The 13,870-nt window shown below is 37.1% G+C and overlaps 1 protein-coding gene across 6 annotated transcripts in view; it reads right to left on the minus strand.

Moving 5' to 3' along the window:
* Positions 1 to 6,322, minus strand: part of LOC306861520 (myotubularin-related protein 5-like) — a 67,389-nt gene extending 61,067 nt beyond the window's left edge. For 4 of the 6 annotated variants that reach the window (XM_079403823.1, XM_079403820.1, XM_079403821.1 and 1 more), the window contains exon 1: positions 6,103 to 6,315. In XM_079403823.1, coding sequence (XP_079259949.1) covers positions 6,103 to 6,157 — 55 coding nt within the window. In that variant the 5' untranslated portion in view covers positions 6,158 to 6,315. Of the gene's footprint in view, positions 1 to 6,102 lie in introns of all 6 variants that reach the window. The other 2 variants (XM_079403824.1, XM_079403822.1) reach the window with 1 other exon arrangement.
* Between the last annotated feature and the right edge of the window lie 7,548 nt (positions 6,323 to 13,870).

The raw sequence follows: 13,870 nt of genomic DNA on the forward strand, positions 1-13,870 counted from the left end.
AGAAGGTTTAATAAGATTGTTGACTGTTCTAAACAGGACTCTGGGATTAGATATGTCACTACTAATAATTGTAGAATAGTATGCCATTTCTGCAGATTTGAGAGAATTGTGATATTCAATCTGAACTGTTAGACCAGATTTTTTGTATATCCGCTCCAACTGCCTGCCTTTAGCTTTCATTCGACGTAACTCTGATGTATACCATGGCATGGAGCTGATCTCTTGAAAGAAACACGTTTTTTCAAAGGGGCAATCTCATCCAGAATACAAGTAAAAACAGCGTTAAACTGGTCAACAGAGGCCACAACCGGTAAGTCACTAATAGTAAGACTAAGATGGTCAAGATCAATATCACAGATTTTCCTAAAACAGATAACACGCTCTTTCACAGTCTGCAGGGAAGGAGGAATCAGATAGAACGTGAGAAGCTTGTGGTCACTTATACATACATCAGTATAATCAAGTTGTTCAATGATTACTCCTACAGTGCAAACCAGATCTAATGTGGGACCGTGTTTATGCGTTGGAAAGTTAACATGTTGAGTGAGGTTAAAACATTCTAAAATGTCCGTAAAGCTCACTGCGTTAGTGCAATCCACGTTATCAACATGAATGTTTAAATCACCAGTTAAGAGAACAACTAGACAGATTGCACTGGCAAGTGTCAGAAACTCAGTAAATTCTGAGAAAAACACAGAGTTAGGTTTGGAAGGACGATAAATATTTAACACCAAAACTGGAGAGAGACCATTCAATTTAAATGCCAGGCATTCAAATGATGAAAAACAAGGCAATGAGACTTCAGTTAAAGCAACATAAGATCGAGAAATGACAGCAAGACCTCCACCTCTACCGGTGGAACACGGCCGGTCTGTATAGGTGTAACCAGGCGGAGCACATATATTTAGATTAAGATAGTCAGTCAGTCTGATGCCACGTTTCACAAAGGCAGAAAAAGTCAAATTTTTGTCCACAACAATGTCACAGATTGAAGCCGCTTTGTTGTTTATAGAGCAAGCGTTTAGATGCGCAAACCTGATTGTGTCAAGGCGGACACCTCCACTAGATGCAGCAGACTTCTGAAGGTAGAAGTTCGCTGGACAAACACAACGCAGATATAGATGGCGACGAGCCAAGCACCACTGAATCCAAACTGACCTTATACCGGTACTGCTTGCTTGCAAATTCCGCATATTAGCAGCGGGTAGGTGATTGAGAAGCGGCAACCAGATTGCGCCAGCTGTGCTTTTGTGACTAATGATTTTGGATGGAAATCCAAGAATGTAACAATTCTGGTCTCGATTTGATTCCTCTTAATGATTCGGTTTTCTTTAGGTACTCTGAAGAAATAAATCCTTCAGAAATCATTCTAAAAAGCTGATAAATTAACAATGTTGTGCTGCTTAATATTTTTTTGGAGCCTGTGATACTTTTTTCAGGATTCTTTGATGAATAAAAAGTTAAAAAGAACAGCATTTATTCAAAATAGAAATCTTTTATAACAATATGTGACCCTGGACCACAAAACCAGTCATAAGTAGCACGGGTATATTTCTAGCAGTAGCCAACAATACACTGTATGGGTCAAAATTACAGATTTTTCTTTTATGCCAAAAATCATTAGGATATTAAGTAAAGATCATGTTCCATGAAGATATTTTGTAAATTTCATACTGTAAATATATCAAAACTTAATTTTTGATTAGTAATATGCGTTTCTAAGGACTTAATTTGCACTATTTGCCTATTGTCCTATCCTAACAAATCATACATGAATGAAAAGCTTATTTATTCAGATGATGTATAAATCTCAATTTCAAAAAATTGACCCTTATGACTGGTTTTGTGGTCCAGAGTTACAAATAAGTCTTTACGATCACATTTTTATAAATTAAACACAACCTTCCTGAATGAAAGTACTACATTCTTCCAAAAAAAATGTAAATGTACTGGACCCAAACTTTTGAACAGTAGTGTATATTGTTACAGTAGATTTCTATGTTAAATAAATGCTGTTATTTTTAACATTTATTCAAAGAATCATGAAGAAAGTAACACACGTACCAAAAAATATATTAAACAGCACAACTGTTTCCAACATCAATAATAAATCAGCATGATCTCTGTGGGATCATGTGACACTGAAGACTGGAGTAATTGCTGCTGAAAATTCAGCTTTTCATCACAGGAATAAATCATCTTTTAAAATATATTAAAATAGAAAACCGTTTTTTAAATTGCAATAATTTCACAATATTACTGTTTTTTCTTTGAAGAGCATAAGAAACCTCTTTAAAAAAAACTATAATGCAAGTCTCAGAGTTAGATGTAAGCTGCATATGTTAGTTTTTCTAAAAAAAAAAATTTTGAAATCTCACTAGTCGACACTAGTTGCAAAGTATACTTCAGATTCACTGATAAAATAAAAATAAAAGGATTACTGAACTGATGCTTAGTTCCCATGCAGACAATCAGACAAACTGCAGACAAACATTTCAACATATATTCTCAACTGCACACAGGGGTAAACCAAGAAACCAGACTGGCACAGACAACTCTCACAAAGAGTGTGCAACAGAACAAACGCTCTCCTCTTTTGTTTAGGGCCTCTCTGTTTTCAACCAGGCTCCTCCCAAGAAAAAGCATCGAGAGAGCGGGAGAAAGAGAAGCTCTAGAGGGAGAGAAGCCAGGGAGGGGGGGTTTGCTATACAGCCAAGCAAACCCCAAAAGACATTTCCATGGATGTCTTGTAGCAGGACCCACCCCAAATTCTGGACCTCCATTTTCTCACTCTGCAATGCCGAGGACAATCTGGATTCTCACTCAATCATGTCTTCTCCCTAGAGCCTCAAATCCCATTTCCTGTTTTTAAACAGAAAGCCCCTCGGCCAGAGAATCCTATTCAACGTTGTTCTCCTCGCAGGGCCTGGAAATCAAGCAGACAAGTGGCGTTGCGCAGTTTCACAACAGACGCTGGGCAACTCCACCCTGACAGCTCACTGTCCTCCAGTGATGCAGTCATTCTGGCTCAAGAATGGCGATTTAGGGAAGGAAGAAACCTTGCACTGTGGGCTATATCAATGATGGAGACTAAGACAAAGGGCCTGAGATGGGGAATGGCCCCTGGGTCAGTTGGACATGTTCTGCATTGGTAAACAAAACAGTGAGTGAGGTTATCTTACTTAAGGGGTCTGGCCCTCTGGGTGTTAAGTAGGCACCACTTCAAGAGCACTTTATAAAATCCTTTAGAACATGTCCAGGTTCACATTCACGATGTGGTTTCAGAGATATGACACCTCTCAGATATGTGCGTCAGATAGACATAAATATAACAGGACTTAAAAGGACAGTTCACTGAAAAATGAACAAAATATTTTAAAAGGTGTCTACTTTTTTGTCCATGCAATGAAAGTCAATGGAGTTGATCCAACCCTGTACGACAAAACAATCTGAATACCATGAGAGTCAATGGGGTCCAAAGAGGTTGTTTTAGACCCCATTGACTTTAATACACTTTAGTTAGGAAAGCAAGACTTATAGTCTTTACACACTGTATAAAGGCTCTAGATAACGTCCTTTTCACAACTCTCAAATTTCAAAACTGCTTTATGAAGTTTTTGTCTATTGAATGTCTTTTTCATAGACATTGAATGATCAGTATGTTATATGTTGTAAAAGACCCTAACTTAGGTCTACAGCATGGACAACAATATATATTTTTAATATATTCTTTGGGTTCCACAGAATAAAGAAAGTCATACAGGTTTGGGGTTGGATTTTGTGTGAACTATCCATTTAAGCTTACATTTTGCCACTTTTTATGTAGGTGCAACAAATAACAGACAAAAAATATAAGAAGAAACATAATCAGGAGATGTTGCAACTCAGATTCAAACTCAAATTTCCCTTATAAGCACCAAAGCTCACCACATCAGAGCATGTCTGCTAACTGCTAGACATTGTTTTACATTAAAATATTCTTCACTTGTGAGATGTAGTACAGATGTCAAGAGGCGAGGGAGCAATGTGTAGCAACACTTATGCTTGCCAAGTCTTCAGAGATTTGACGATTTATGAATGTGATGTCAACCACTTCCACAAAATCACAAGATTATGAAGTCACAGGCCTGCCCATGAAACGGCTCAAAGAAGTCTATTCAGATTGATTTAGATCGCTATGTTGCATTGCATGCTACAACATGAATGGTTGCTGTTGTATTTTAATGTTATTCTTGAATTCAATAGTCTTCAGGAGAGCTTTTTTTTCCCTCTCACACACCTTTACTGTACTTGAAGGTGTGCTTACCAGATGCTGAAATGCAGCAGCAGGCTAGAAACAGGAAAGGAAGACATTCTGCAGAGCGTGCAGCCTTTCAACATCCTGCCAGACTACACTTATGGCCACAGACAAATAGCTGCGTCTCACAGGCAGAAAAAAGCAAAGGCCTTCCTGCACACCAAACAACCCTTGAAGCGGACCACTGCACAAAACATGTAATTTAACATGCATATCCATCTCATGAGTCCCCCATCCCGTAAAAAGGGACTCACCATGTTTTTTGTGTGCCTAATAAATAAGGAATAAGACATGCATGGAGGCAGCTCTCTAAATAAAGGTTTCAAAGGTTTAATGCAAGTTTCCAGCAACTTGCTTTCTTTCAGATGAGGGTTGGTAAATTATGCATGCTCACCGGGACCATTATATGGCACGAATCTAGGCCACTCACCAAAACACTCAACCCTCCTGATAACAAAACACACTAAGAGCAGGATTTTACAGATATTCTAATCTCACTAAATTCACTCAAATTAAAATAAATATATTATAAATATATACTTTAAAGTGATAGTACTTTTAAGTGATAGTTATAAATATATACTTTAAAGTGATCGTACACCCCTCTTTTTTCTTGTTGTACTTCAAAAAAAAAGTTTTAAATTCATCCTCATGTCATTCCAAACCTGTATGTCTTTATTTTTTCTCCAAAAACCCAAAGAAGGTATTTTGAAAAATGGGCTATTGACAAAGACATTAAATTTCTGTTATTATCTACAACAAAATGTTGTTTCAAAATCATGTTCTTTCTTCTGTGGAATATAAAAGGGGAAATTTTGCAAAATGTTCTGGTAGATCTTTAAACAATGATGATGGATTGTTTGTGACTGAAGATGTTGTGTCAAATGAGGCAAAATAGCTTATTATATTTGGGTCTTTTTCACAAAAACGTGCAATATAGCCCACAAACCACAGGAACATTTTGTGATGCTTTTATTGTAAGTTTAGCTTTACATTTTCAGTCATTATTCATTGCCACTGCATAGTCCAATCACGACATTGTCTCTTTTTGTCTTTTGCGAAACAATTAAGCTCATTCAAGTTCAGAACGACAAAACCCTGACCGAATTTCCACTTCATGGGAATCTTTCTCTTCAATAACGCAGCATCCTGCAGGTTGAAGCACTGCTACGCTTAATAAACAACCACAAAATCAAAAGCTGTTTCTCTAAACCTAGTGTGTTGCCTACCAAGACAGCATTTTGTGCATCACAGGTCCTGTCTAAGTAGGCAAATTGTACGGTTTAGCCACAAACAAAAGCGTCTGCGCCATGCTGCATGTTATTGATGTTTGTTGACATGTTTTAGAGATCAGCTTTTGCTTTTCCATTCATCTTTAGAGACTATTATGGGACAGCATAACAGGCTGTTACATGAGAATCACCGGTGGTAAAGGTTACACTGATAAATACCCATTAGAACAATCACAGCCTGGCAAAACAACAAAATAGCACCCGCTGGCAAACTTCTTATCAGCCTTAAAGCAAAAGTGTAAAAGAGCATATGCAGGCGCTTCGTGAAACTTCGTTCGGGTTCGGCTTTTGAGTTCGGGACTGAGATCCAGAGGCCTGGGACATCCGCGGCTGATAGTAGCTCGCCAACCCAGAGACTGAATCAGCTGTGTCGAGGCTCCCTCCGCCTTCTGCGGTGTTTACCGTGAATAAACCGCGACTAATACACTCCAATCTAACAGATAAGAAGGAGGAGGAGGAGGAAGAGAGGAGGAGGAGGAGGAGGAAGACTCGCTTGCCGTGTGTCTCTCTTACCTCTCTTATCGAGATCGTAGCCGACTACCACGAAGTAATCGGCGAGCCTGGCCATCTTATCGAGATCACGGCGACAGGCCTTGGGGGTGACTGTAGTCTTTCTGCAGGTAGACAATATTCCGATCACATTGTGAAGGTAGCGGCGACAGCAGCATCCCTCCAGCAGCAGCCCGCCGCCATACTGTCGCTTTTAGTGTGCCGTGCCCTGACAGCGCTCTGCGCATGCGCACTGAGATCCGCGGCGGCAGGGAGGGGCGAGTGCTCAGAATGTTGCGTGGTCATCTAGATACGCTATAAAAAATACAAAATAAAAAATGTGAAAAAATACTACAATAAAAATGTACTAATTGGTTACCTTACCACATACTGTATCACTTTTTTTAATAGACTGTATGTAAAATTATGTTTAACAAGACAATATGTGACCCTTGACCACAAAACCAGTCATAATAAGGTTTTTTTTAAATTGAGATTTACACATCATCTGAAAACTGAATAAATAAGCTTTCCATTGATGTATGGTGATGTATGATATTTGGCCAAGAGACAACTATTTGAAAATCTGGAATCTGAGGGTGCTAAAAATTAAAATATTGAGAAAATCGCCTTTAAAATTGTCCAAATTAAGTTCTTAGCAATGCATATTACTAATCAAAAATTAAGTTTTGATATATTTACGGTAGGAAATGTACAAAATATCTTCATTGAACATGATCTTTACTTAATATCCTAATGATTTTTGGCATAAAAGAAAAATCGATAATTTTGACCCATAGGCTATAATGTATTGTTGGCTATTGTCACAAATATACCTGTGTTACTTATGACTGATTTTGTGGTCCAGGGTCACATACTTTTTCAGAAAAGAAGTTGTTTTTATCAGTTATAAGTATTAATGGCCTTACAATTACTGCATTTCATTAGCTCTGTACTTGTACTCTGCATAAATGACAATAAAGTTGAATCTAATCTAATCTAATAATGGTGAAAGGGGTATTCCCATATTTTCACAGTTTAAAAAAAATTAATAGTGCAAACAGGAAACATATATTGCCTGATACTGTAACGTTAACAGTTCTATATGGACAGCTGTAATAAATAGAGAGATTAATAAGTAAGATGGTGTTTGGGTTTAAATGTAAATATATTATTTATTTATTTATTTATACAATACAGTCAGTTGGTCATTTGTGCTAATATATAACCTGGCATTTGACCAAATTCACTGAGAAATCTGTATGAATATAGAGGCGATGCATAAATAATTTGAATCAAAAACTTTTTTTATTATTATTTGTCTTGTTCTGTTGCATGCAAATTATTGGAAGGCATGCAAAAAAAATACACAAATGCTTTCTGGATGCATTTGAATTGATCTAAAGCACTTTTTTTGTTTGCCAAAACACCCAAGACTAAGCAGGGAAAAAAAAGAATTTTATTTTATTGTAATTTTTGCATGAAATCAAATGCAGTGTTTTATGGACTTCACTCGAGCATTCTCATGTGAACTGCTTTCAGAAGTTTTTATCTAAATGGAAGGTCATCTCAACCCTCATTACAGTCAAAATAAATAAATCCTGCACAATTTTCTTAGCTGTACAAACCATATGTAGTTCTTGACCCCTCAGTCCCTTTTATCTGCCTTTTATCTCCACCCCTCAAACATTAGCTCAGCTGTCATTGCTTAGGTAACAAAATTGCACTGATTCCATGAGTACATGGATTTTGCTATAAAGACTCAATGTTTGGACAGTCACTTGTTGCATAAATGTTGCAGTTACGAGTCTCATCACAGAGGAAAAAGCTGAAAAGGCCTACCGGATAACCCCCCTATCCCACAATCTGAGGCCTGCGTCCTTGCCTGTCAGCATCGACACACCTCCAAAAGAATTCCAACACTTCCTGTGTAAAGTCCTTTGACCCAGAGTATTTATCACACCAGAATTCAAAACATTCACAGCCGTGTTATACTGTCAGCCTGCCATCGACCCTCAATTTAGCTGAATGTTCACAGGAATAACAAACTATTTGTCCAAAATAAGCAAATCTCTAAGGCAAGCGCCAGAAAGTCCATTTATTTATGTATGTAAATTATACTTATTTATTTAAAATTTATTTACAACATATTATTTTTCATATTTTTATTTTTTAAATATGCAATTTTTCAATCCATTTTTCGGATGTTGAGGTCAGGATCGCCAGTCAAACGAGTCATGGAATTTCATCGGGTCAAGTGGATCACATGACACCTTAGCCCTCGGTTTTGTGACAACCCAAAATTCTAATCAAAATGAACAAATTCATAAAAAAAAGAAAAAGTAGAAAGACTGAGAAAGGAAGAAAGACAGAGGAGTGGAGTCCCTTAGTGGACACAGAGATCAGGTTTCCCACAGTGCCTTGAGAAAAATCTTCCATGCAGCTGGGCACCTCCATATCCAGTTCCCAAAAAAGAGCCGATTATACTATCAACCCAAAAGGGCAACCACTGCACCTGTGTGTCTGCAAGAAAGGTGCATTGTGGGATATCTGAGGTTATTATTTATCCAGCCCAAGAAGCTTGAAATTTAACTCAAATTTGCAGAAGATTTCTATGTGAATACAAAAAGGTGTCTTTTCTCATAACAGAAGCTGAGTAATAATCTTATGAAACAGAAAAGTGACAAGTGAGAAGATGACAGGAAGAGCCATGGGCTGCTTTGTTCGGAGCCATGTGACAGGAAGGGCAAATGTGTAGACACATGTTTCTAAAGGTAGTGCTCTGTCTGTGTGTGTAAAGGTGTCTGGGCCTCCATCGCATGACATGTAGCCTATTGGGAGAATGTAAAGCAGAGCTGTTTGGCCGGATTTGCAAATCATGTGACATCCTGTCAACAAACCAATAGACAGGAAGAGGTTTCTTGGCTCATAAATCATAGGTCATCTCAGAGCATCCTATATCACAGTATCTGAGCTGTGAGGAAAACTCTGCTAATCTTGATTTTTTTTTTTTTTTTTTTTTAAGTGTTTTGGAGGCTTGAGCTTTTGATTTGTGAAAAAGTAAAATGATTATATTTATAATCTTAATTAGAGGTTTTTCAGTATTAATTCATGTGTTTTTTTTATGTTTCAAAGCATATAATTGTTATGACGTTTATATATATATATATATATATAGTATCTCACAGAAGTGAGTACACTCCTCACATTTTTGTAAATATTTTATTATATCTTTTCATGTGACAACACTGAAGAAATGACACTTTGCTACAATGTAAAGTAGTAAGTGTACAGCTTGTATAACAGTGTAAATGCTGTCCCCTCAAAATAACTCGACACACAGCCATTAATGTCTAAACCGCTGGCCACAAAAGTGAGTACACCCCTAAGTGAAAATGTCCAAATTGGGCCCAAAGTGTCAATATTTTGTGTGGCCACCATTATTTTCCAGCAATGCCTTAACCCTTTTGGACATGGAGTTCACCAGAGCTTCACAGGTTGCCACTGGAGTCCTCTTCCACTCCTCCATGACAAAAGACCTTGCGCTCCTCCACCTTCCGTTTAAGGATGCCCCACAGATGCTCAATAGGGTTTAGGTCTGGAGACATGCTTGGCCAGTCCATCACCCTTACCCTCAGCTTCTTTAGCAAGGCAGTGGTCATCTTGGAGGTGTGTTTGGGGTTGTTATCATGTTGGAATACTGCCCTGCGGCCCAGTCTCTGCTGGCATTCATGGTTCCCTCAATGAACTGTAGCTCCCCAGTGCCGGCAGCACTCATGCAGCCCCAGATCTTTGTACTCCTCACCTGGTTGCCGCCACACACGCTTGACACCATCTGAACCAAATAAGTTTATCTTGGTCTCATCAGACCACAGGACATGTTCCAGTAATCCATGTCCTTAGTCTGCTTGTCTTCAGCAAACTGTTTGCGGGCTTTCTTGTGCATCATCTTTAGAAGAGGCTTCCTTCTGGGACGACAGCCATGCAGACCAATTTGATGCAGTGTGCGGCATATGGTCTAAGCACTGACAGGCTGACCCCCCCACCCCTTCAACCTCTGCAGCAATGCTGGCAGCACTCATGCGTCTATTTCCCAAACGCAACCTCTGGATATGACGCTGAGCACGTGCACTCAACTTCTTTGGTCGACCATGGCGAGGCCTGTTCTGAGTGGAACCTGTCCTGTTAAACCGCTGTATGATCTTGGCCACCGTGCTGCAGCTCAGTTTCAGGGTATTGGCAATCTTCTTATAGCCTACGCCATCTTTATGTAGAGGAACAATTCTTTTTTTCAGATCCTCAGAGAGTTCTTTGCCATGAGGTGCCATGTTAAACTTCCTGTGACCAGTATGAGAGAGTGAGAGCGATAACACCAAATTTAACACTCCTGCTCCCCATTCACACCTGAGACCTTGTAACACTAATGAGTCACATGACACCGGGGAGAGAAAATGGCTAATTGGGCCCAATTTGGACATTTTCACTTAGGGTGTACTCACTTTTGTGGCCAGCGGTTTAGACATTAATGGCTGTGTGTTGAGTTATTTTGAGGGGACAGCAAATTTACACTGTTATACAAGCTGTAAACTCACTACTTTACATTGTAGCAAAGTGTCATTTCTTCAGTGTTGTCACATGAAAAGATGTACACTATATTGACAAAAGTATTGGGTCACCCTCTTCTAATGAACAGGCTTGACTACTTTAGTGATTTCCATGAGTACAAATCTTAATGTTTAACCATATAATGTGGTGTTTGGTGATGAGTTTTTTGCTCAAGCTCTGCATTTAAAGTCACACCAGAGGTGTTCAGTTGGGATTAGGACTTTGCTTTCTGCAGACCAGTCAAGTTCTTCCACACTGACTGAATTAATAATTTCTTTTTGAATCTTGCCTTATACACAGAGGCACTGTCATGTAAGCATAGAAAAGGATCCTGTCCAAACTGTTGCAATAAAATTAGAAGCACACAATTCCCTAGAATATCATTATATGCTTAAACATTAAGATTTGTACTCATAGAAATTACTAAAGTAGTCAAACCTGTTCATTAGAAGGAGGTGACCCAATACTTTTGGCAATATAGTGTATATAATAAACAAAACTGTGAGGGGTGTACTCACTTCTGTGAGATACTATATATATATAAATTAATTTGAATATATATTTAACAAAAACATATATGCAATTCATATAAAATATATGCAATTATGTAAATACACATTGTAGTAGAATAGTATGCATTCTAAGAAAGGCACGTATTGAAGTCTTAAAATAATATTCATTTAATCACTTTATTTTGTGTAAATGATGAGGTGACTGCATCATATAAATAAATAGACAAAAAATATTGATTTGAGTTGACATTATAAAAAGTTTAAAATTAATAAAATTATTAAAAGACTTAATTCAATTTTTTTTATAGCTTTTGAAAAATTAAATTAATATATAAATTAATATGAATATACATTTCACATATCAAAATTAATTTGAATATGAACTGTACGAATAAATGGACATTAACTATTAATTTGAGTTGACATTATTTTATTACAAGAGTATTTCATAATTTGTTGTTCTGTAAAGAAAAAAACAAACAAACAAACAAAATGAACATTTGGTTGCAATTATCTTTTTTTTGTTCTCACACAGATTATAGTGTGTATAGTAAATTCAACTTTTTGAGTTCCTTACATTTGTGTTTTAACATCAAACATAAAACATGAAACATATTGTTTACAGGAAACATCCTAAACAATCCATGTGAGACAGAAAGGAAGTGACATTTGACCAAATTTGAACGCAGAAAGAAACAGGCAATACCTAAATAATTTGCATAAAAATATTGTTCTGTTGCTTTTTCTTTTTTTTTGTCCACTTTCTTTTCCTCTGTATGTATCTTTCTAAAAAATGTAAATAAATCATAAGAAAAATCAGCCCTAATAATCTTGTTGAATGCTTATTTTATGCTTATTTTAAGTATAAAATTAAATGTATACTATATATATTATGTCATGTTGATATTGACATTTTTATGACTGTTACTATATTGAATACTGGCAATATTTTATCCAAAACAATAATTTTCTTAATAATAAAGTACTTTGATTAAATGTGGCTCATGCTGCTAATGAACTAAATGAAAATAAAAGTCTAATAAAAATGATGAAGAATGTAACCAGTGTCAGCCAGATTAATCCTGTTCGATGGCAGGATGAGAATATAACAATGAGTCATGTGAGGATGATGAAATGACAAGATGAAACATCCGCGGAGGTCGGTGTCTGTTGATGAACCAGCATTCATTCATCTTATATAACTGCCAGCTATTTGATCCACTAGCACACAGACTCGTGTCTTTGTCTTCATTCATAGAAAGTATTTTTGGAAATATACATCCATTGTTCCTCAGCAGTCACACCCGAATACAACCGCTCAAACAGACTGCCATTCCCACACACAGATCCATAGTTAAGTGTAAATATAGGCATACAGACACACAGGCGCACTGACTCATGGGTAATAGTAACAGACCAGAAACAGAAGCACTGTAAAACAAACATGACCGTAACTGTCCATCACAGTGGTGCAAATAAACTTGACTGTGAGCCATAACAAACCAGTTGTGTTCTCAAACTTGACGATGGGCCATCGTAAACATGTGAGAGAAACAAGCTCAGTGGGAACAAGCATGTTTTCATATTGATTTAACACAGGGATTTATCATTTCATCCTACTGGGGAGAAAGGGGGGGTTAAAGACGTCACTGATATTTCAGTGCAAGGACCATCATTGGAGAGGTTTGTTTTTGTGTTTGAAATGTTTAAGATGTTGTTTATGTGCGCTTTGCACGTGATGAGAATTTTTCCCTGGGAGATCAAATCCGCTGTAAATTTCTCTTTTGAAATTTTTTTCAGTCTAGTAATACTAATATTCACTAGGGGGCAGCAAACAAGAGACAACAGCTTACTTATCCAGTGCTATCTATCTATCCATCCATCTATCTATATATCTTTCTATCCTCTGTCATTATTAGACTAATGCACTTAAATGACATAATTTCTACACTTATTTACAGTAGGCTATGTTGTAGTGTATTGATTTTGTATTTGGGAGGTGCAAGCTCATGTGTGACCTTATTCTTCTTTTGTACACATTGCATGTCATTCTTTGTATAGAATAAGACTATTGTTTGGATATTACGTCAAGCCATTCTCTATTATTCCTAATTAAATTGATTTATCCAATCATATGGCCTCCTATACTCATATTTATTAAAACTCATTATTTATGTGGGAAGCTTTTGAACTAATTCTGATTTAAAACATTAACATGTTTTGGGAAAACCACCACAGCTTAACAGATCACATGTGTTTCGGTTTGTACTGGATTCATTGGCTGTAGCGTGTAGTTGCTCATGTAAACTAATTGGCATACAGTGAATGAGAGATCAGAGGGGAAACCAATTGCTCTCATCTGAAATTTGGCTCCAATTCACAGTTCTGTTGTCACATGATTTTTCATGATTATGTAAATGGTAACACTTGCCAACCTGGTTAAGTCCTAGACACGTACATCTTGCAGGTCTCTAAGAATTACTTCATTATTCAGTCATCTTGGTTCATTATACACTTCACTTGATGAATTTTCCAATATCATACCAATTCATGTAATACACATTTACTAATTAAAAACTATGACTGAAAAAAAAAAACTTTAATAAATGTCCAACACTGACCTGAATAAGTGACATACTGTATATTGTCCAACTGCAGAGATGTGGGACATTTCT

This window comes from Barbus barbus, assembly GCF_936440315.1.
Source record: "Barbus barbus genome assembly, chromosome: 42".
In the NCBI taxonomy this organism is placed as follows: Eukaryota; Metazoa; Chordata; class Actinopteri; order Cypriniformes; family Cyprinidae; genus Barbus; species Barbus barbus.